The sequence below is a fragment of the Ranitomeya variabilis genome, chromosome 8 (assembly GCF_051348905.1).
Source record: "Ranitomeya variabilis isolate aRanVar5 chromosome 8, aRanVar5.hap1, whole genome shotgun sequence".
NCBI classification, from domain to species: Eukaryota; Metazoa; Chordata; class Amphibia; order Anura; family Dendrobatidae; genus Ranitomeya; species Ranitomeya variabilis.
The window spans coordinates 212,002,588-212,026,090 of NC_135239.1; the positions used below are offsets into that span (position 1 = coordinate 212,002,588).

The following is a 23,503-nucleotide window of genomic DNA, read 5'->3' on the forward strand; positions in this document are numbered from 1 at the left end:
GGGTCCCGACCTCACCACCACCACTGCCTGCAGTAGGATCCCGACCACACCACCACCACCGCCTGCAGCGGGATCCCGACCTCACCACCATCGTCTGCAGCACGGTCCCGACCTCGCCACTACCACTTAATGCTGCATGGTCCCGACCTCACCACCATCGTCTGCAGCATGGTCTCGACCTCACCACCACCACCTCCTGCAGCACGGTCCCGACCTCAACACGACTACCACCGCCTGCAGCACGGTCCCAACCTCATAACTACCACCACCGCCTATAGCATGGTCCTGACCTCACCACCCCACCTGCAGCATGGTCCGGACCTCACCACCACCGCTTGCAGCATGGTCCCAACCTCACCCACTATAGCCTGCAGCACGGTCCCAACCTCACCACCACCACCGCCTGCAGCACGGTCCCAACCTCACCACTATCGTCTGCAGCACGGTCCCGACCTCACCACCACCTGCAGCACGGTCCTGATCTCACCACCACCACCGCCTGCAGCACGGTCCCGACCTCACCACCACCACCTGCAGCACGGTCCCGACCTCACCACCACCACCTGCAGCACGGTCCCGACCTCAATACCATCGTCTGCAGCACGGTCCCGACCTCAATACCATCGTCTGCAGCACGGTCCCGACCTCACCACCATTGTCTGCAGCACGGTCCCGACCTCACCACCACCTGCAGCACGGTCCCGACCTCACCACCACCTGCAGCACGGTCCCGATCTCACCACCACCACCACTGCCTGCAGCATGGTCCCGACCTCACCACCATCATCTGCAGCACGGTCCCGACCTCACCATCACCACCGTCTGCAGCATGGTCCCGACCTCACCACCACCACCGTCTGCAGCACGTTCCCGACCTCATCACCACCACCGTCTGCAGCACGGTCCCGACCTCACCACCACCATCTGCAGCACAGTCTCGACCTCACTACCACCATCGTCTGTAGCACGGTCCCGACCTCATCACCACCACAGTCTGCAGCACGGTGCTGACCTCACCACCACTGCCTGCAGCACTGTCTCGACCTCACCACCACCATCGTCTGCAGAACGGTACCAACCTCACCACCAACACCTTCGTCTGAAGCACGGTCCTGACCATCACCACCACCATTGTCTGCAGCACAGTCCTGACCTCACCACCACCATCGTCTGGAGCACGGTCCGGACCTCACCACCATCGTCTGCAGCACAGTCCTGACCTCACCACCAGCACCACCATCGTCTGCAGCAGGGTCCCACTCTCACCACCCCCGGCACAGCGTGGAGGAAGCAGTCCCAATAATGAACTGTCTTCCTGACCTTTACTGCTGGTGATGCCTTAGATGAACGTCATGTAATTGACTCCTTCTGATAACTCGCTCTCCGTGTCACTGGTCTCATTCTCATCCGTAGACTCCCCCCATCTTTCCTGGTTTTCTGTGGGGTCTCTGGAGACGTTGGGCGGTGAAGGCCCATACCTGCGGCAGATTAATTGTCGTTGCATCTTCTGGAGAATCTTCCATTAATCTCCTGTCCCAAGAGCCTGCAAGGAATTGAGCAACATCACAATATCATCTCTGCTCGGCCCAAATTAAAAGCATCGGGAGCCGAGATCAATCCTCATAAGTCAATACCAGGCGTGTGTGCAGTCTGTCCGTGCGGCTGGGCATAATGGTGCAGGACGGTCCATGGTGGCACCACTATTACAGAGCTCCTAAGGCAGCGAGTGCTCAGCAACCTGCAGCACTCCAGCTGCTGTGGGACTACAACTCCCAGGATGCACAGGAGTCTCACAGCAGTGAGTGCCACAGGTTGCTTACTCCAGCCCTAATGGTTGTCACTCCTCTGTCTACAGACCCTAATCACCATATAAAGCTGCTCTGCTATACTATGTGAAGGGTGCAGTGGCATGCTGGGAGTTATAGTCCCACAGCAGCTCGAGTGGTACAGGTGACCGATTGTCTGTCAGACAGGTTGTTTGGAGATAATTGGCTCAGAAAACTGCTTTAAGGCTGCCAGGAAATCCTGGGAGTTGTAGTTCCCCTACATTTTGGTGCTACGCACTGCTGACCTCTGCCCTTGGGTTTGTCACTTAGCTTTTCACAGACCCTGATCTGCTGTACAGGTAAAGGTTGTCAAGGTATGCTGGGAGAAGTAGTTCCACTACCGCTGGAGTGATGCAGGACGTTGTCCCTTGCTTTAGTGGCTGTCACTCAGCTTTCCAGAGAGCCTGAAGGGTATATAGATCTGATCTGCTGTCAAGGTCACAGCCTGTCAGGTTATGCTGGGAATAGTAGTTCCATGGGAGTTGGAGTGCTGCAGGTCACTGGCCTTTGCGCTAGTATAAACTCCTATCAGAGCCACAGGCTATATGAGCATTGTGGGAGTTGTAGTTCCACAGCACCTGGAGTGCTTAGACATATATCTGCACTGTAAGTGTTCTTGTCTCTGCGTCAGTCATTACTGCACATCTAATATTGTATTCATGAAGCAGGGGGCTCAGGATGAACGGAGCTTCAGATCCCGGGCAGGCAGCAGCGGTTTGGCACCTGCATCTGCGCAGGCATGGGCTCTGTGACCGGAGGCTTTCTGCCAGGATACGGATGGGACATTTCGTTTTATAGATCCCTCGTTAAGTGTCGGCAGTCTACTGACACTTTATGTGCCTCCCCCGCTGGTGCTACAGGCTGCGGAGAACAGGCACAAGTGGGGATATAATATTTAATCAGGCTTCATAAATGTTGTCTCAGCACATCGCGGTATAAATGCCGCCATTAACTTCTGCGCTCGTCGCTCCCTCCAGAGTTCGAAGCACATTTCTACATACCCCAGTAGAGCGGGGTCTGCAGTGAGGACCCCCATAGGTTATAGCACCTGTCACTCTGAAGGTCCCGGCCCAACGGTGCATTATATGGAAATCCCAGTGATGTTAATGGGAAGGTTATACGCCATTCTCCCAGTGGCGGCGCTGCAGAGAAATCAAACTAATCAAGGCAGGTTCCCCATTGAGATTACAGCTGATCACATTGATCGATCGCTCTATGATCAGGTTATTGTCAGGAATGGGACCGAGGACCAGTAATCCGAAGAAGCAGAACTGCAGTGTAAAACATGGAGGAGAGAAAAAAGTCACACAGAGATCCGGGCAATACTCAGAGTAAGAAGTGCAGCACTGTAAAGCATGGGGGAAAGAAAGAGGAGCATTCGATTTCTAACTCCTTCAGACTCCGATATACAATGCAGCCAAGTCATAGCTGTTCACTGATGGAGCAGAGCTGCAGGGTAAAGCATGGTGGAAGCACTGAGATGATGGACATGAGGATTTTTGGGTGCTTTGTTTTTTGTGTTATCAGGGTGAGGGTCACTGACAGACATGGTGATGTTCCCTTTAGAGGCCACTGAATGTGACTGATACTGATTACACAATTCTGGCATTTAGGATCTAAAGGTTTAAGGCGCAAATGTTATAATAGCCCCAGTGACACCGAGCGCCCCCTGCTGGAGCCCAGGGAAAGGGCGATTATCCGGTGTTATTGCGGCACTAAGCGTCGTGCTTCCCGATGAAGCGGCGGATACACGCGGCTTTTTATGATAATTGCAAACTTTCCCAGACAATTTACTCTTCTAATTGGCTTCTGTCTATTTGGAGGAAATTCGCAGCGTTGGGAACACGGAGATCGGAGGGAAGTTCTGCCGCCGCGTCCTGTACTACTACGCTAATCAGGAGGACTACAACAACCACTGGAAACAGTTCTATCACGAATATAGATTGATGCACTGAGCCACTGTATCTAAGCCAGAGTGATACTGTCTGCTGAGCTGTGTATCTAATCCTACCCTGTGTGATACTGACTGCTGAGCTGTATATCTAATCCTATCCTGTGTGATACTGTCTACTGAGCTGTGTATCTAATCCTATCCTGTGTGATACTGTCTGCTGAGCCGTGTATCTAATCCTATCCCGTGTGATACTGTCTGCTGAGCCGTGTATCTAATCCTATCCTGTGTGATACAGTCTGCTGAGCTGTGTATCTAATCCTATCCTGTGTGATGTCTGCTGAGCCGTGTATCTAATCCTGTCCTGTGTGATACTGTCTGCTGAGCCGTGTATCTAATCCTATCCTGTGTGATACTGTCTACTGAGCTGTGTATCTAATCCTATCCCGTGTGATACTGACTGCTGAGCCGTGTATCTAATCTTATCCTGTGTGATACTGTCTAAGCTGTGTATCTAACCCTACCCTGTGTGATACTGACTGCTGAGCTGTGTATCTAATCCTATCCTGTGTGATACTGACTGCTGAGCCGTGTATCTAATCCTATTGTGTGATACTGTCTGCTGAGCCATGCATCTAATCCTATCCTGTGTGATACTGTCTACTGAGCTGTGTATCTAATCCTATCCTGTGTGATGTCTGCTGAGCCGTGTATCTAATCCTATTGTGTGATACTGTCTGCTGAGCCGTGTATCTAATCCTATCCTGTGTGATACTGTCTACTGATCTGTGTATCTAATCCTATCCTGTGTGATACTGTCTGCTGAGCCGTGTATCTAATCTTATCCTGTGTGATACTGTCTGCTGAGCCATGCATCTAATCCTATCCTGTGTGATACTTGCTGCTGAGCTGTGTATCTAATCCTATCCTGTGTGATACTGTCTGCTGAGCCGTGTATCTAATCCTATCATGTGTGATACTGTCTGCTGAGCCGTGTATCTAATCCTATCCTGTGTGATACTGTCTGCTGAGCCGTGTATCTAATCCTATCCTGTGTGATACTGTCTGCTGAGCCGTGTATCTAATCCTATCCTGTGTGATACTGTCTGCTGAGCTGTGTATCTAATCCTATCCTGTGTGATACTTGCTGCTGAGCCGTGTATCTAATCCTATCCTGTGTGATACTGTCTGCTGAGCCGTGTATCTAATCCTATCATGTGTGATACTGTCTGCTGAGCCGTGTATCTAATCCTATCCTGTGTGATACTGTCTGCTGAGCCGTGTATCTAATCCTATCCTGTGTGATACTGTCTGCTGAGCCGTGTATCTAATCCTATCCTGTGTGATACTGTCTGCTGAGCCGTGTATCTAATCCTATCATGTGTGATACTGTCTGCTGAGCCGTGTATCTAATCCTATCCTGTGTGATACTGTCTGCTGAGCCGTGTATCTAATCCTATCCTGTGTGATACTGTCTGCTGAGCCGTGTATCTAATCCTATCCTGTGTGATACTGTCTGCTGAGCTGTGTATCTAATCCTATCCTGTGTGATACTTGCTGCTGAGCTGTGTATCTAATCCTATCCTGTGTGATACTGTCTGCTGAGCCGTGTATCTAATCCTATCATGTGTGATACTGTCTGCTGAGCCGTGTATCTAATCCTATCCTGTGTGATACTGTCTGCTGAGCTGTGTATCTAATCCTATCCTGTGTGATACTGTCTGCTGAGTCGTGTATCTAATCCTATCATGTGTGATACTGTCTGCTGAGCTGTGTATCTAATCCTATCCTGTGTGATACTGTCTGCTGAGCCGTGTATCTAATCCTATCATGTGTGATATTGTCTGCTGAGCCGTGTATCTAATCCTATCCTGTGTGATACTGTCTGCTGAGCTGTGTATCTAATCCTCTCCTGTGTGATACTGTCTGCTGAGCCGTGTATCTAATCCTATCCTGTGTGATACTGTCTGCTGAGCCGTGTATCTAATCCTATCCTGTGTGATACTGACTGCTGAGCCGTGTATCTAATCCTCTCCTGTGTGATACTGTCTGCTGAGCCGTGTATCTAATCCTCTCCTGTGTGATACTGACTGCTGAGCCGTGTATCTAATCCTATCATGTGTGATATTGTCTGCTGAGCCGTGTATCTAATCCTATCCTGTGTGATACTGTCTGCTGAGCTGTGTATCTAATCCTCTCCTGTGTGATACTGTCTGCTGAGCCGTGTATCTAATCCTATCCTGTGTGATACTGTCTGCTGAGCCGTGTATCGAATCCTATCCTGTGTGATACTGTCTGCTGAGCTGTGTATCTAAGCCGAGTAGCTGGGATACAATGCACATCTCCTGGGTTCTTCCTCCGCAGATGACCGGCTCGTCTAATCTTCTTCTTCCCATTTATTTCGTCTTTGTCTTTTCGCGATGACTCCGCGCAGGAGGAAGCGCTATCTGCCGATGGCCGAGACAGAATAATGGGACGGTCTAACACAAGTCATTCCTCTTCTCTGTCAATTAAGGGTTAATGGCGATCTCCGAGCTGCGGTCGGTCGGCAGAGACGTCCCGGGAGATTCGTGGACTCATTTGCCGGTGCAGACCTGGCCGGTCCGGGGTAGCGCCCGCTGCGGACCGTCTCCTGGCCTCCGGGGCATTGCACAACTGTTCTTTCCATAGCACGCGCCTCTCTTTTGCAGTTGCCATGGCGACTGTCTCCGGCGCCGGCTTCTGGGTACCACTCTCGCTTCCAACCTGAACAATACACCCACCATAATGCTACAAAGTGAGAAGTGAGCGCCGTGCGTGGGATCCGAACACGGCAACACACGGGATATTTATGTGACTCCTCCGAGGGGAGCGGGCGCTAATCTGTGCTATGAGAGCAGGAAGTGATCGGGGGCTAATTAACCCCGTCCCTGCTGGGAAGACAATTGCAAAAATTATTTTGAGATGTGATTGCAGACGAATGTCAAAAATAGCAGCCAACAGCCTGTAAGACGAGGAGGAGGAGCGGCGGGCACATTGGAAAGGCCTCAACCGGGGGCACAGCCGTCTCTGCTGCCTAACAGAGGGATTGGGGTCCTATCCGGTGTGACTGACAGCTGCCGTTTGGCTCCTGACAATCACCGAAAAGGAAGTGTCCGGTAACCGCCGCTCACTGACAGCTGCCCCCCCTGACAGGTCGATGGCAGCCATGCTGGATAATGACGCTTTTTGGACTGAGTCTTTTCGGCTCTGTTCACATCAGAGGCAAAAAAAAAAACCCACAACAGGAGCAGCGTCTGAACCCATCGGCCCGGATTATGCCCGTACCTGGCGGTGTAATTCCGGTGTGTCCGGGGCACTCGACGTGTCAGATGTTTTGCATAACCGCGGCTTGTCAGACGTCGCTGGTGTCCATGGTCAGGCAAATCGGCCGCCGCGTCGTACTGCGCTCCACATTATTCCACAAATCCTCGGATTTTCCTGGATGCAGATGAGTCGTGTAATGTCATCAACCGTTAGAGGAGAAATCACATTTATTTTTCCAAAACTAAAAGAACTCAAAATGCAGCAAATTCTCCTGCAGAACGAGAGTCCGGAGATCTTCTGGGTTGTGAAGATCTGAGATCGGTGACCTGTGGGATCTGCAGACGTCACATTACTGACATCAGAAGCCTCCTAAGGCCGAGTCCACGTCACATCGGAGCTTCTGGGATTTCTCCTCCACAATTCCTTCTCCATTGATCTTGAGAGTTTCTGGAGAGTTTCTGCTTGGATTTCTTTGCAGGATGTCAGAATCGCCCCCAGAGCTGTTGTTCTGATGTGATCGGGCCCCCTGACCCTCATAGATCTTCTGATGGAGGATCCTCCAAAGGTTCTCCATAGCGCTGAGGTCAGGGGAGGGTGGTGGCCGCGCCAGGAGTTTCCTACTTCTCTGCCCATAGAGGCCAATGACTCGGAGGTTTCTTTGCAGCATGAGATGATTTTGCTATGGACGACACGGTTCTTATTTTTATATCATGTTAGAAAGCGGTCAGTCAGAAACTAAAAACTTTTCAAAGGTCATTTTCACACCTTCAGACACCCTAAAGGAGCTACCAGCTCTCTCCATGATTTCAGCCCAAAACATGACTTCACCACCTCCTTCCTGATGTCGCAGCCTTGTTGGGACCCGGTGGTCGTCCACAAACATCCACTACTCCGTCCATCTGGACCATCCAGGGTTGCACGACATCAATAAAAAAGACTGCAAGAGTTTCTGATTGTGGGCACGGTTTAGAGTTGGCCAAATAGTAGGGTTTTGCAGCCTCTGGAGCTTCACATACCTGTCTGCTGCATTGTAATGGTAATTTAGCAGCTGCTCTCTTAAACCAATGAATTAGTCTGGCAGAAACCTTCCTCATTATGCCTTTATCTGCACCAACCCGTCTGTGCTCTGTGTCAGTCACAAATCTCTTCACAGTACGATGTTCACACTTACGTTTCCATTAAATATCTAATGTTTTCATACCTTGTCTGAGGCATTGCCGTATTTTCGACAGCAGAGGTAGTTTTAATTCCCATATTGCTTGGAACCTGTGACTGCTTAACAATATGGAACGTCCTTCTTAAGAAGTTTTCCTGTAATTGGGCACCTGGAAAATAATTATCACAGGGGTCTGAGATTGATTTCAGTGATCAAAAGATCCTGGTAAACAAACCGTCCATAAGTTTACGTGAAAAAAATACATTTTTATGACCTTTAAATCCAATTTGTAGAATAATTTGGAAACACAGTGAAAAACAAAGCCGTACCCCATTATACTAACGGGAGCTGAACCCGACAACGTCTGTGAGGTCAGCCATACACCTCTTGTATACCCGATTCAAGGATTCGGCAGTTTAATTTATTTGATCTGTCTGGAATTCAGCAATTGCCAGAGGAGTCCGGAGGGGACAGAAGAGTTCGGAGGGAACAGAAGAGTCCGGATGGGACTGAGGAGTCCGGAGGGGACAGAGGAGTCCGGAAGGGACAGAGGAGTCCGGAAGGGACAGAGGAGTCCGGAAGGGACAGAAGAGTCCGGAAGGGACAGAAGAGTCCGGAAGGGACAGAAGAGTCCGGAAGGGACAGAAGAGTCCGGAAGGGACAGAAGAGTCCGGAGGGGACAGAGGAGTCCGGAGGGGACAGAAGCAATAAATTTGCTTTCCTCCCACATCAGTAAAGCCCCCATTGTGTCAGTACAGCCGCCCATGTATCTTGGTCCTTCAGTTGCCTACCTTCAATAATCTCAGCACTGCTTCATACTCTCTCCTTGCGATGTTCCTTTTAGACCTGGCGACACCTGACTCCATGCCGCTGCCTTCCCCCGCTCATTCCTCTTCATCACATCGGATTTTATTTTCTGTCCATCTCGTGGATGCCGGGGGCACGATGGAGCGAGGTAGGAGGGGGAACGGTCACTTCTCTGCTCCCGCGTTACAGCTCAGCCGGCGGCACAGATCAATGGTTTCCATTACAGTGGGTGTGCGTTCAGGGCCCCGGGGGATCAGCACCTTCCAAACAGCATCTTATAGAATTATCTGTCAGCAAATGTGGCGGAAAGAGCTGAGCACGGCCTCCTCCAACGTCAGAAATCACCCGCGGAGGCGACTAGAGGAATGGCGCCGGTACTGGTGGTAGATTCAAGTGCGCAAATCCAACCTCAGTAGGACGATGAAGAAGGTGAAAAAAAGATGGGAGATAGCATAAGATGCTAGGTCCGAGGGGTCCATCCAAGAGGTCTGACCTGATCACGGGGCCCATTATTAGGTCTCTCCTAATCAGGTGAGCAGTGAGTGCAGTCCGAGAGCGCCGACTGAGTGCATTCCGAGCGCGCCGACCTCTGAATTTATGTGTGGGACATTTCAGCCTTGTACCACGAGCTGCCCCGTGACACCCCAACAAGCCACATGGTGTAAACGCGCGCCAATCATTTAGCTCTGGTTACAAAATCAGGACCATCGGGAAACGCTTGTTAAATTTAACGCTAGCGGAGATTTCCCATAAACGCTAACGCACGGTGGACCGAACAGATACCAAGGCAACGATGTGAAAAAATAATCATTATATATATATATATATATATATATATATATATATGTGTGTATGAGGCAGACATATATGTATGGACAGAGCTATAAAAACGTGTATATATATATATATATATATATATATATATATATATATATATATTTATATATATTTATAAATCATGCAGCAATCCAACAGTCCCTAGCAACCAAAAGGTAGGCCCTCCCTAGCAACCAATCAGACCGTAGCTTTCATTTTCCCACTGCAGGTTAAAGGTTACATGAAACGCAGTTACCTGATTGGTTGGTGGCTTTCGCTTGCTCTTCTCCTCCAATTTCCATTACACCCCGTCACTTTACCTCTGTGGGAGAATAAGAAATCTCCCGCTCATACAACAACGCTGTTTTTTTTCGCTTAGAAGGAATCACTTCCGGCCATGTGAAAACTACATCTCCCAGCAGACTTTGCGTTTTAGAGCGGGACTGAGGAAAAGCGCGGGAAGACAATGGCTCGCCGAGAAGTAGTGAGTGGGAAGCGGCCATATTGGAGAAGGGCGGAAGTGAAGGTAAAGGCTGAAGTTGTGGAGGGTTTGAGCGGCCGAAGTGAGAGGAGACGTCCCGGGTCCGCAGTGTGAGTACTCGTCATATATCTCTCGTCAGTCTCCTGCTCTATAGTCACACTGGTGCAGTACTACAACTCCCAGCATGGCCAGGTGTTGCGGAGTCCCCTAGCAGTAGGGCGTTAGCACCTGATCTTACATTGGACGCCTGGTCCTTGCAGTGACTTTGTTCATTATTTGTTTTGTGCCTTCTTTATGTTTTCCTCCTTTTCAGGTTTCATTATTCAGATGTTTTTGTCAAATTCATAATTTGTGACTTTTCTGAATGTTGCGGTTTTTTTTTGTTTTTTTTGCGCAGTTTTCCTCCCTCCGTCCTTTTTTTTTTTTTTTTTTTTCTTGTGCGCCATTTTCCAACTTAATAAAAGGATCGGGCGACTTTTCCTTCTGCAAAGGCGTAAATCTTCCGTCGCTTTATCGCCTTGGAAATGCCGGAGATTCGTTAAACATTTTGATGCAAAATTTGTCAGAGGGGGGCGGGAAAAAAATCTCTTAAAAACAATCCTAGAGTTTGTTTAAAAAAAAAAAAAGTAAAAAAAAAATCGGATGTTGACAACTCAAAAAGAGAAACTCCAAACTTGTCAAACGGCCGTTTTCTTCATACCCTGAAGAAATAATTCCATACAGAGACTGTTGCCCAAAATTATTATTTATTATTATAGCGCCATTTATTCCATGGTGCTTTACATGTGAAATGGGGACATTAAACGGTGCGGTGCGTCCCCTGCACCAGGACTTTATTTTTTGGCATTTATTTCTTCCACAATTGCTGCGGCCTTGAAGGCCTTGACGGTCACATGGACGCCCCTGTGTCTTCGGGAACTCTCTGGTTTCCCTGTGACTCTTGTTTCAGCCCCTTCTATTCTGACCCTCTACGTTTCTTGCCGTTTAATTCAATTCTTATTATTCCAGAAGCTTCTAGAAGATGGAATTGTTTACACTCCTTACCAAACGAATGAACCTCTGGGACCCGCAGCCGATCCAAGGCCTGAAGAAGAACGTCTCGTCTGAAGACCAGGCGGCACTGAAGAAGCATCTAGAGGCGCTCCAGGCGATCGACGTCATCAAGGACTACGAGGAGCTGAGGCCCTCGCCTCTGGCGGCAAAACCGCCGATTAATAAGGAGTTTCGTTTCTGTCTAGACTACCAGCACTTCAAGCAGCGGAGACTACCGGATCAGTACAGCGACCTCAACATTCAAGCTGGTCTCAACTGCCTGATTGGTTATGAGTACTACTCATTGTTGGCGGTGGATAGTCGGATCTCCCAAATACCAACGTTCCCAGGGGAGCGAGAGAAACCTTATTCTGTGCGCCCGCTCGGCTTCTATGAGTGTGAAAGGATGCACCCGGGATACTGTCAATCCCTGGCAGACTACCAGGCGATGATGGAGACCGTGCTGTGGGACATGAACCGGGTGAAGCTATTGGTTCACATGGACTACATCATCGTCTTCGGTAAAACATACGCGCAACACTCAAAACGGCTGTATAAAGTTATGTTACGCCTAGAGACCAAGGGTATTACCATCTTGCGTGAGAAGAGCTTTTTTAACGATAGTACCGTGGAGTATGCAGGACACGTCGTGTACGAGGGCGGAATCACCATCGAAGCCAGTAAGAGAGAGGTGTTATCCAAATGGCCCAAGCCAAGAACCATATCGGAGCTTCAGTGCTTCGTCAATTTCTGTAGTTATTATCGACAGTTTGTCAGCGGCTTCCAGGATCTTGCGGCGCCATTATACCAGCTACTCTGGGAGGCGGTCACGCACAAAGCCAGGAATCCACAAGGTCCGTGGTGGACGAAAGAGTCAATAGAGGAGCGATGGACCACGGAGTTGGAGAAGGCGTTCCATCAAGTGAAAAACAGTCTCCTGAACGAACCAACGTTTCTGCCTCGAGCGAATATGCGCCAATATGAAGCAAAACCCAAGGCATCAGCGCGATAAGGCTGAAGTGCCTCAGCCACCTGCAGAAGAGAAAGCAACTCGAAGGTTCGGCCCAAAAACAAAAATTGAAAAAATCTATGCACGTGGAAAAAACTGTCTTAATTATTTAGAAAAAGGATGGTCCAAATACTCAAGATGTCCGTACAGTTGTATGCAAAAAATATTGTGGCCTTCAGGAGTCACCTAGACATTATTCAGGGGCAATTTTCTGGGTGCCTTGGCTCCTGGGAATGTCCAGCTCAATCCAGAGGGCGAAAGAAGCAGCTCATCAACAAGAATGTTCTCCTTCATCATCCGAAATCAACCCAAAAAGTGCAAGACAAAATCATGCCACATTAAAGCCAAAATAGAGAGGAACCATAAGAGGAGGAGACTGAAGTTGGAAGGTCCCCCTATTAGGAAGCTTTATGAGGGGTCCTGTTTCCACGCTGTTACATTGTGTGGGGTGAGCCTGGAAGAGTGCAGCATGTAAACTACACAGGTGCGTCTCTGAATGTAGTTATGGTACATATGTGGCATAATTAGACTGAGTCTTGTATGTTATGGAGAAGGATGGGAGCAGTAGTACAGGTAAATCCCACAGTCTTTCCATGGGCAGTTGGGCTGCTTTAGTAAGATTCTCTGATTAACCCTTTACAAGCTGCGGTGTCCTCTTTGCAGATTAACCCCTTAATGACCGCCGATACTCTTTTACTGATCTTGAGATATAAGAGACTAGCATCCCCAATCAGGTGACAATCCAGCAGCTGTTAGCTGGACACTATAGGTGACAACTTGCTGCATCAGCCACGATCAGTGTTGTCACCGTCCATATCTGTTTAACCCCTTAGATGCTGCTGTCAATAGTGACTAATCATTATAAATGGTTTATAGTGTGGCTTCTCCCTCTTTATCCCCATCGGCACCCTGAGATCATGACTGTGTGGTCCTGGTGTTTGCCATGACAATTCAAGACCAAATAGCGGCCTTAGGCTGCCGTCACACTAGCAGTATGTGGTCAGTATTTTACATCAGTATTTGGAAGCCAAAACCAGGAGTGGGTGATAAATGCAGAAGTGGTGCATATGTTTCTATTAGGGCTTGTTTCCACATGCGAGAAACACGTCCGTGTCTCGCATGTGGGAACCAAGTTCTGGCGTCGGCACATTGGAGCGGAGCTGTGCAGCTCCATGTGTTCCTATGCGGCCGCACGCTCCGCTCTGGAGTGCCGACGCCAGAACTTGGTTCCCACATGCGAGACACGGACGTGTTTCTCGCATGTGGAAACAAGCCCTTATACTTTTCCTCTAATTGTTCCACTCCTGGTTTTGCCTACAAATACTGATGTAAAATACTGACCAAATACTGCTAGTGTGACGGCAGCCTAAAGGTACCTTCACACGAAGCGACGCTGCAGCGATAGCGACAACGATGCCGATCGCTGCAGCGTCGCTGTTTGATCGCTGGGGAGCTGTCACACAGACCGCTCTCCAGCGACCAACGATGCCGAGGTCCCCGGGTAACCAGGGTAAACATCGGGTTGCTAAGCGCAGGGCCGTGCTTAGTAACCCGATGTTTACCCTGGTTACCAGCGTAAAAGTAAAAAAAACAAACAGTACATGCTCACCTGCGCGTCCCCCAGCGTCTGCTTCCTGACACTGACTGAGCTCCGGCCCTAACAGCACAGCGGTGACGTCACCGCTGTGCTTTCACTTTAGGGCCGGGCTCAGTCACTGCAGGAAGCAGACGCTGGGGGACGCGCAGGTGAGTATGTACTGTTTGTTTTTTTTACTTTTACGCTGGTAACCAGGGTAAACATCGGGTTACTAAGCGCGGCCCTGCGCTTGGTAACCCGATGTTTACCCTGGTTACCAGTGTAAAATATCGCTGGTATCGTTGCTTTTGCTTTCAAACACAACGATACACGGCGATCGGACGACCAAATAAAGTTCTGGACTTTATTCAGCGACCAGCGACATCACAGCAGGATCCTGATCGCTGCTGCGTGTCAAACGAAACGATATCGCTAGCGAGGACGCTGCAACGTCACGGATCGCTAGTGATATCGTTACAAAGTCGTTTCGTGTGAAGGTACCTTAAGGGTGCAGAAACGCAGTAGATCTGCACAAAAGAGGTGACATGGTCCTTTTTTTTGAATCTGCTGCATTTTCTGTGCAGATTTTTCTGCACCATTAGCACAGCATTTCTCTTTTGCCATTGATTTATATTGTACTGTAAATCACTTGCGGAACTGCAGCGTTTCTGCACGGGAAAAAAAAAAAGCTGCAGATCTGCAGGGAATCTGCAACGTGTGCACATACCCTTAGAGTCTGCCGGCTTCAGTGGCCTGTTCAAGAATTCAGCGACATTTAGTTGGTAAAAACACTTTTTCATTCCTATCATGTCACTGTGCATTCATTCCTGAAAATAACCTGAAGGGTTAATAAACTACCTGATAGCAGTTTTCAGTATGTCGGGTGCGGTTTTTAAAATGGTATCATTTTTTGGGAGCTTACCAATATCTAGGACTCCCAAAGTCACTTCAAACCTGAATAGGTCCCTAAAAAAAATAAATTTGTATATTTCCTTGAAAAAATGAAAAATTGCTGCTACATTTTAAACCTTTTAAAACACATAATAACAGTTTACAAATGGTACCGATGTAAAGCAGAAATGAGGGAAATGTTAATGTTTTACTATGGTATGATCTGGATTAAAGGGATAATCATTCAAAGTTTGAAAATTGCTATTTTTTTTTCTTATTTTTTTTTACATTTTTGTCAAATTTCTGATATTTTAAATAAATAAACATAAAACATATCGACCTAAATTTACTTTCATCATAAAGTATGTGTCACTAAAAAACCAGAATCGCTGGGATCTGTTGAAGCGTTCCAGAGTTATTACCACATAAAGTGACACTGGTCAGATTTTACAAATTTGTCACAGTCACTAAGGGGTTATCCATGTGCAGTATTCTACTATTAGAAAAATAACCCTTTACAACCTGCTTTGTCCTCTTCTACAGTATACACAGGACATCTTATTACATATATGATAAGTAACAATATTCAGTTTCAAGTAAAGTTTAGACTGCTGGATGAAGAGAGGAAAACTGTTGCCTGATTTACATCTCTGATCACTGCACTCTCTGATGCATTTCTGAATCTGTTTAGGAGAATTTACAAGAAAAGGAAGTTTTAAATTCGTTTATTGAACAGCAAGAAACATACACATTTTGTATACAACCAATATAATGTATACACATTCATCATGGTAACTGAGAAAACAACAAGCTTGCACAATGAGCTATTTGTATAGATTTCAAGTTCACAGGTCCTCATTCTTTTGCGAGGCCTGTGGACAATTAGGAGTAATTAAAATAGCCCTTTATTCAATTGTATAAATGTTTGGTTAGGCATAACTCAGGATGATGCATTACAACCAACGTTTCTATCATAGTCTTAAAGGAAAATAACTAAAACTACTGCTACTTTGCTACCAAGAACAACTTCCACAGCAATAATGACCTTATGAAACTATAAAGTAAAGTGAGTCAACGTATTTTCAACTACAGCTTTATGATGGCATCAAACCATTATCTACGCGTTGATATGATAAGGTGAGATAAATTCCACACATCCCAGATTTTAATAAATTTCCCCAAGCAGCCCCTATTCTGATACATTGTCCGCTCGTAAGGTATCATTGAATTTACCAGCCCAACCAAGCTCTGAGAGATGGATGTACATTACCCATCCAGCGTAGGGCCAATGTTTTCCTGGCTAAGAAAAGTGTCTCCCGTAGGAGAATTTTAACATGGTGTCCCCATACCTCCTCTTCCAGCACTCCAAACAAACTAATGGAGTAAGGGGAACAGGAGTACATATAAGGGAGGTCAATAACGAGGTTACCTCGTTCCAAGACCATACGTATAAGGTCCGCATCCAATGTGTGACATCTTAAACATTCCCCGGATTCAAGAAAAGGAAGTTTAATTGATCCTTCTGTTTTTGTTTTTTTTTTTTTAATATGGAGAAGTGACTTCAATGTGAGTTTAGTGATGAGCCCCTCTAAATCCTGCACATATACCATTTAAATGCTGGATAGTCATGGGTTCCCCCCCCCCCCCTAGAGTTTGTACATCTCAACTTCGGCAGATTCTGAGCTGACTGGAAAAGTGAAACTAAAACCTGCAACCCGGTAATATCAAAGGAAATCCACACATTTGATAATGGCATTGGAGAAAAGTGTTATTTGATCTGTAATTTTTTCTTTTTTTTCCTCAAGACTGGCATGTCCTCTTTAAGATCATTGTGTGCATAAAATCCTTGCCGCAGACAATCAGACGTATTCCATGTACACAGTGACTGCACCAGCAGAATAGTGAGTGCAGCTCTGGGGTATAATACAGGATGTAACTCAGGATCAGTAATGTAATGTATGTACACAGTGACTGCACCAGCAGAATAGCGAGTGCAGCTCTGGAGTATAATACAGGATGTAACTCAGGATCAGTAATGTAATGTATGTACACAGTGACTGCACCAGCAGAATAGTGAGTGCAGCTCTGGGGTATAATACAGGATGTAACTCAGGGTCTGTAATGTAATGTATGTACACAGTGACTGCACCAGCAGATGTACACAGTGACTGCACCAGCAGAATAGTGAGTGTAGCTCTGGGGTATAATACAGGATGTAACTCAGGATCAGTAATGTATGTACACAGTGACTGCACCAGCAGAATAGGGAGTGCAGCTCTGGGGTATAATACAGGATGTAACTCAGGATCAGTAATGTAATGTATGTACACAGTGACTGCACCAGCAGAATAGCGAGTGCAGCTCTGGAGTATAATACAGGATGTAACTCAGGATCAGTAATGTAATGTATGTACACAGTGACTGCACCAGCAGAATAGTGAGTGCAGCTCTGGGGTATAATACAGGATGTAACTCAGGGTCTGTAATGTAATGTATGTACACAGTGACTGCACCAGCAGAATAGTGAGTGTAGCTCTGTAGTATAATACCGGATGTAACTCAGGATCAGTAATGTAATGTATGTACACAGTGACTGCACCAGCAGAATAGTGAGTGCAGCTCTGGAGTATAATACAGGATGTAACTCAGGATCAGTAATGTAATGTATGTACACAGTGACTGCACCAACAGAATAGTGAGTGCAGCTCTGGGGTATAATAGAGGATGTAACTCAGGATCAGTAATGTAATGTATGTACATAGTGACTGCACCAACAGAATAGTGAGTGCAGCTCTGGGGTATAATACAGGAAGTAACTCAGGATCAGTAATGTATGTACACAGTGACTGCACCAGCAGAATAGTGAGTGCAGCTCTGGAGTATAATACAGGATGTATCTCAGGATCAGTAATGTATGTACACAGTGACTGCACCAGCAGAATAGTGAGTGCAGCTCTGGGGTATAATACAGGATGTAACTCAGGATCAGTAATGTAATGTATGTACACAGTGACTGCACCAGCAGAATAGTGAGTGCAGCTCTGGGGTATAATACAGGATGTAACTCAGGATCAGTAATGTAATGTATGTACACAGTGACTGCACCAGCAGAATAGTGAGTGCAGCTCTGGAGTATAATACAGGCTGTAACTCAGGATCAGTAATGTAATGTATGTACACAGTGACTGCACCAGCAGAATAGTGAGCGCAGCTCTGTAGTATAATACTACCACTCTTGTTCAGTAACCAAACTTTCACATCTGTCTGCAAGGTCTTAACCCTCGGCCCTACTTAATTAGAGCTTTTTTCTTTCTTATTTTTTGTATTCTTTCTCGTTTTGTACAGTAATTATGGGATGACGTGTTTTTTTTTTCATTCTTAGACCTGGAGTTGTTACTTTCTGGTTATTCTATTTTACAATTTGTCAGAATAATAAAGGGACGATTTCTTAATAAAGTGTCTGTTAGGATATTGAACAGGTCATCACCGGGGCGGCGCAGTTTGCACCAGTCTGGATGGGTGCACTCATCAGGTGGTCTCTGCAGCGCACGCGGCCCTCCTTTTCCTCCTCTATATTGACGGCTGCACAGCTCTAGGCAGTTATATAGGGCAGAAGCCGCGTGCATCCGCGGTGAACTATAAATAATCGATGCCGCTGAATTCTCGCCGTTCTACTGTTTCTGCGCGTTGTAAATCCAGCGATCTGCTGTAATGTAAACCTACATGAGAGGAGACGACTGCAGCGCGGTTGTCAGCCAGAATATACATTCAGTACAGACCCGGGGAGAGCGCAGCGGGGGCGCCACCACCGGATTTTAAGGGGATGTAAAAGTGATTTGTAAAACCGCATATAGTGGGACGTAGAGTTGTGTAGCTCCTGTGAGCGTTTCACACGCGGTAGTATTGTATACACACAGCGAAGCGGATGCTTTTGTATCCCATACACAGAGCCTATGTAGCTAAGCTGATTGTATGATACTGTACTGAACTGTATCTAATTCCATTGTGTAGTGTCTACAAAAGCTCACTAGGCCGTATCGCACACACGATAGGCTTAGGGTACTGTCACACAGTACCATTTCCATCGCTACGACGGTACGATTCGTGACGTTCTAGCGATATCGTTACGATATCGCAGTGTCTGACACGCAGCAGCGATCAGGGATCCTGCTGAGAATCGTACGTCGTAGCACATCGTTTGGAACTTTCTTTCGTCGCTTGATCACCCGCTGACATCGCTGGATCGTTGTGTGTGACAGCGATCCAGCGATGTGTTCGCTGGTAACCACGGTAAACATCGGGTAACTAAGCGCAGGGCCGCGCTTAGTAACCCGATGTTTACCGTGGTTACCAGCGTAAAAGTAAAAAAAAACAAACCGTACATACTCACCATCTGCTGCCCGTCAGGTCCCTTGCCGTCTGCTTTCCACTCTGACTGTCTGCCGGCCGGAAAGTGAGAGCAGATCACAGCGGTGACGTCGCCGCTGCGCTCTGCTCTCACTGTACGGCCGGATCTCAGTCAGAGCAGGAAGCGGACGGCAAGAGACCTGACGGGCAGCAGATGGTGAGTATGTACGGTTGTTTTTTTTTACTTGTACGCTGGTAACTAGGGTAAACATCGGGTTACTAAGCGCGGCCCTGCGCTTAGTTACCCGATGTTTACCCTGGTTACCCGGGGACTTCGGCATCGCTCCAGCGCCGTGATTGCAACGTGTGACCGCAGTCTACGACGCTGGAGCGATACTCATACGATCGCTGCGACGTCACGGATCGTGCCGTCGTAGCGATCAAAATGGTACTGTGTGACAGTACCCTTAGATTCAGCAGAGTATCACAAAGGATAGGATTAGATACATTGCTCAGCAGATCGTTTCACACAGGAGAGGATTAGATACATGGCTCAGCAGACTATTACCGTATCAAATTCTGACAACTGTCTGAGACACGGTATCTCACACATCAGGAATAGATAAATATGACTGTCTCACACGTCACCATTAGATACAGCGGCTCAGCAGACAGTACCACACAGGTGAAGAATAGCTTAAACAGATGGTATCACACACATCGGGGTTAGATACAGTGGCTCAATATACAGTATCACACATGTCAGGGTTAGATACAGAAGCTTGGCAGACAATTCCACACAGGTCAGGAATAGAAAGAGCAGGCAGTATCGCACGCGTGAGTATTAGATACAGCGGTTTAGCAGGCAGTATCGCACATGTCAGGATTGGATACAGCGGTTTAGCAGGCAGTATCGCACATGTCAGGATTGGATACAGCGGTTTAGCAGGCAGTATCGCACACGTCAGGATTGGATACAGCGGTTTAGCAGATAGTGTAACACATGGTGATACTGTGATGTGACGCCCTCCTGCTATAGCTAATTTTAAGCTTAGACCCTCACTGATTCCCCGGTATAAGTGTCGCCCCCTGCTGTTCCTTCAGTCCGGCCACCAGGTATCCGCTCTTCTTGTCGCTTACACATCCAGGTGCAGAATGACTGTTAGGTCCGGGGCCTGCTGACAATCCCTATGAACCTGTGTAAACTGACACGGGAGGAATATAAGGTGAGTGACAACCTCTGTGATCAGTGTAATGGCAGCCATTTGGGGTTGTCGCCCAACATTTGTGCCCACAGTTACTCCGACTATAAAAAATGGAGGGCGATTTCATGAGTGAATGAATCCGTTCTCTAGATGGAAGCGACCTGTGAGCGTTCACTGTCACATTGATGGCTTCATTGCTTCCCCGATCAGCGCCTTCTCTTACTGCTGTAGGAACATGGGGCTGGGTTGCGATTTCCGAGACTATTTGCCTCTAAATGACACTGCACAGGACTGACGATTGAGAAATAAAACAACAATTCTGCAGCAATCCTGAGTAGGAGGATAAATCACCAGTAATGACCTGGTTGTCACCAACCCATCAGGGCTGATCCAGGCTGGTAATAATTATGTCCCACAACAGATTGGAAGTGGTTTCTAAAACTGGAAACTTGATTACTCAAAGGCTGAAGATTTGATACTTGTGTCCAGTCTGTAAAATCCTCTGTGAGCTAACCAGGTGGCAGAATGATACATTGTATCCACGCAGCTACAATGTTACAGTCTGGAGTCCAGAACAGGAGCAGGGTGTGCTGCTGATACTTGTCTCACAGAGGATTGCTGAAGAGGGAAGATGAGAAATTCCCTAAAAGCTGTATTTCCATGAGACTGTACTGGCCCTTTAATAAGTCTTTCATGGCTGTCTCTTCCGTGTAAAGCTGGTCATCATTTCATTTCTGTAATTTCCCCTTTTGTTCTTTTGAGAATATAAATAATCAAGATTCGACGTCAGAGCCGAGCACTGACCTTGATAGATTTGAATAAAGTAATCGTGTTGCCTCCTGGGAACGTTTTCTTTCAGTGTAAACAAATGTAATCGGTCTCCGCTTCCAATGAATCCCAGTCCTCAGTAATAGATTTTTATTTACTAAAGTTGTGAAGATGATAATCCCATCTTGGTACAGCAGAGTGCAAAATGTTCTGCAGCCAGAAATGCCCGCACACCTTGTGTTCTGTTCTGCACGTGTTGCTTCATTATTTCTTCTTGTCCTTGTTATCCCTCATTGATCACATTCAATTCATGCAATTATGTGTCATTTACTTCATTAAGTGGAAACGCAAACAATATCGTACCAGAAATCACATCAAAAGGGCAGAGCCGAGCGTGTGACGAGGTGAAGGAGAGATCGTTGTAACCAGTGACATTCTGTCATTATTGTGGTTTCTGCTCTTAAACCAGAAAACTGGTGGATTATAACATCAGACCAGACAAACAAGTTATAGTCTTGTATATAAGAGCAGTATTATAGTAGTGTTATTCTTGTACATAGGAGCAGTATTATAGTAGTTATATTCTTGTACATAGGGGCAGTATTATAGTGGTTATATTCTTGTGCATAGGAGCAGTATTATAGTAGTTATATTCTTGTACATAGGGGCAGTATTATAGTAGTTATATTCTTGTACATAGGAGCAGTATTATAGTAGTTATATTCTTGTACATAGGGGGCAGTATTATAGTAGTTATATTCTTGTACATAGGGAGCAGTATTATAGTAGTTATATTCTTGTACATAGGGGCAGTATTATAGTAGTTATATTCTTGTACATAGGAGCAGTATTATAGTAGTTATATTCTTGTACATAGGGGCAGTATTATAGTAGTTATATTCTTGTACATAGGAGCAGTATTATAGTAGTTATATTCTTGTACATAGGGGCAGTATTATAGTAGTTATATTCTTGTACATAGGAGCAGTATTATAGTAGTTATATTCTTGTACATAGGGGCAGTATTATAGTAGTTATATTCTTGTACATAGGAGCAGTATTATAGTAGTTATATTCTTGTACATAGGGGCAGTATTATAGTAGTTATATTCTTGTACATAGGAGCAGTATTATAGTAGTTATATTCTTGTACATAGGGGGCAGTATTATAGTAGTTATGTTCTTGTACATAGGGAGCAGTATTATAGTAGTTATATTCTTGTACATAGGAGCAGTGTTATAGTAGTTATATTCTTGTCCTTGGGTGCACATTAATCTGTCATGTTGTGACATATCAGACATATAATGTCCTGGCTGATAGACGCTTCAGACAACTCTCAGGACACAGAGAACGTGACTTCTGTACTTTATCCTGCAACGTGATGGGAGTGGTGTTTGGAATATAATAAGTGTTCAGTCTCACTGTCTTGTACATATTTGCAGTATTAACATTCTCGTATTTATTCATGTTGGTATTATTTTGTTTTGTCCCCCTTTGGGGTGTTACGCTCGGTCTTCTCCCCCTTTGGGGTGTTACACTTGGTTTGGAGTCATTGCTCGTGCGGTTACATGAAGCTTTTGCTATTTGGTGTTGATCTGAAACGAGTCTTCCTGTGACTGTGGCCTTCGGCTTCCACAGCTTTGATATAAGTAATCTCATAACTTTGTGTTGTGTAATGTGACATATTGTAGCTGCCAGTGTAAATATTTTGCAAATAATCCATTATTAATGTAAAGTGCTGAATTCACATCCTGAAACATGGAAATGATTGTATATCGTATTAGTGTCAGACTAATGATGTTTAGTGTAGCTGGTGCTGAGGGTAAGGTGGCATCTAATGTGGTCACCATTTCACACTTATTATTGGGCTATAAGAAAGATGTTATTCACTGTGTTGATCTAATGGTTTTATGGTGGTGTGGTACAGTGATATGCTGGTATGGTTGTGTGTGGTACATTATATGGTTTTGCGGTATTGTTATATGTTGGGGCGGTACTGTTATGGCGGTGTACGGTTATTTGTGCTATGCTGTCGTTATATGGTGTTGCTGTACAGCTATCTGGTGGTGCAGTTCTGTTATATATTGGTGTGGTACATTATATGGCGGTGTTGTACGGTTATATCGTGGTGTGGTACATTTATATTGTGGTTCGGTATGGTTATTTGGCACTATGCTGTGGTTGCATGGAGGTGTGGTACAGTTATTTGGCGGTGCTTTATGGTTGTTTGGTACTATACTGTGGTTACATGGTGGTGTCATGGTTCACCGGGAGGATACCTTTTATCATCCCCACCACTCACACCAGTTTGTCATGAACCGGGGTTGTTTGGTTGCGCTTGGTTCTTTCTGAAGAGGATTTATCTTTATCCCACTTCCCAGTTCCGGTTTGGAACGTGCAGGTTTCTGGCGG

The 23,503-nt window shown here is 46.4% G+C and overlaps 1 protein-coding gene across 3 annotated transcripts in view; it reads right to left on the minus strand.

The window, feature by feature from the left end:
* The window catches only part of LOC143787781 (uncharacterized), a 31,750-nt gene extending 21,541 nt beyond the window's left edge, over positions 1-10,209 (minus strand). The window contains exons 1-2 of one of the 3 annotated variants that reach the window (XR_013218464.1): positions 10,038-10,206; positions 8,204-8,327 (exon numbers count right to left, since the gene is read on the minus strand). Coding sequence is in view for 2 of the 3 variants with exons in the window: in XM_077276815.1 (XP_077132930.1) it covers positions 10,038-10,083 (46 nt within the window). In the remaining variant the exon portion in view is untranslated. Of the gene's footprint in view, positions 1-8,203; positions 8,328-10,037 lie in introns of all 3 variants that reach the window. The other 2 variants (XM_077276815.1, XM_077276817.1) reach the window with 2 other exon arrangements.
* Between the last annotated feature and the right edge of the window lie 13,294 nt (positions 10,210-23,503).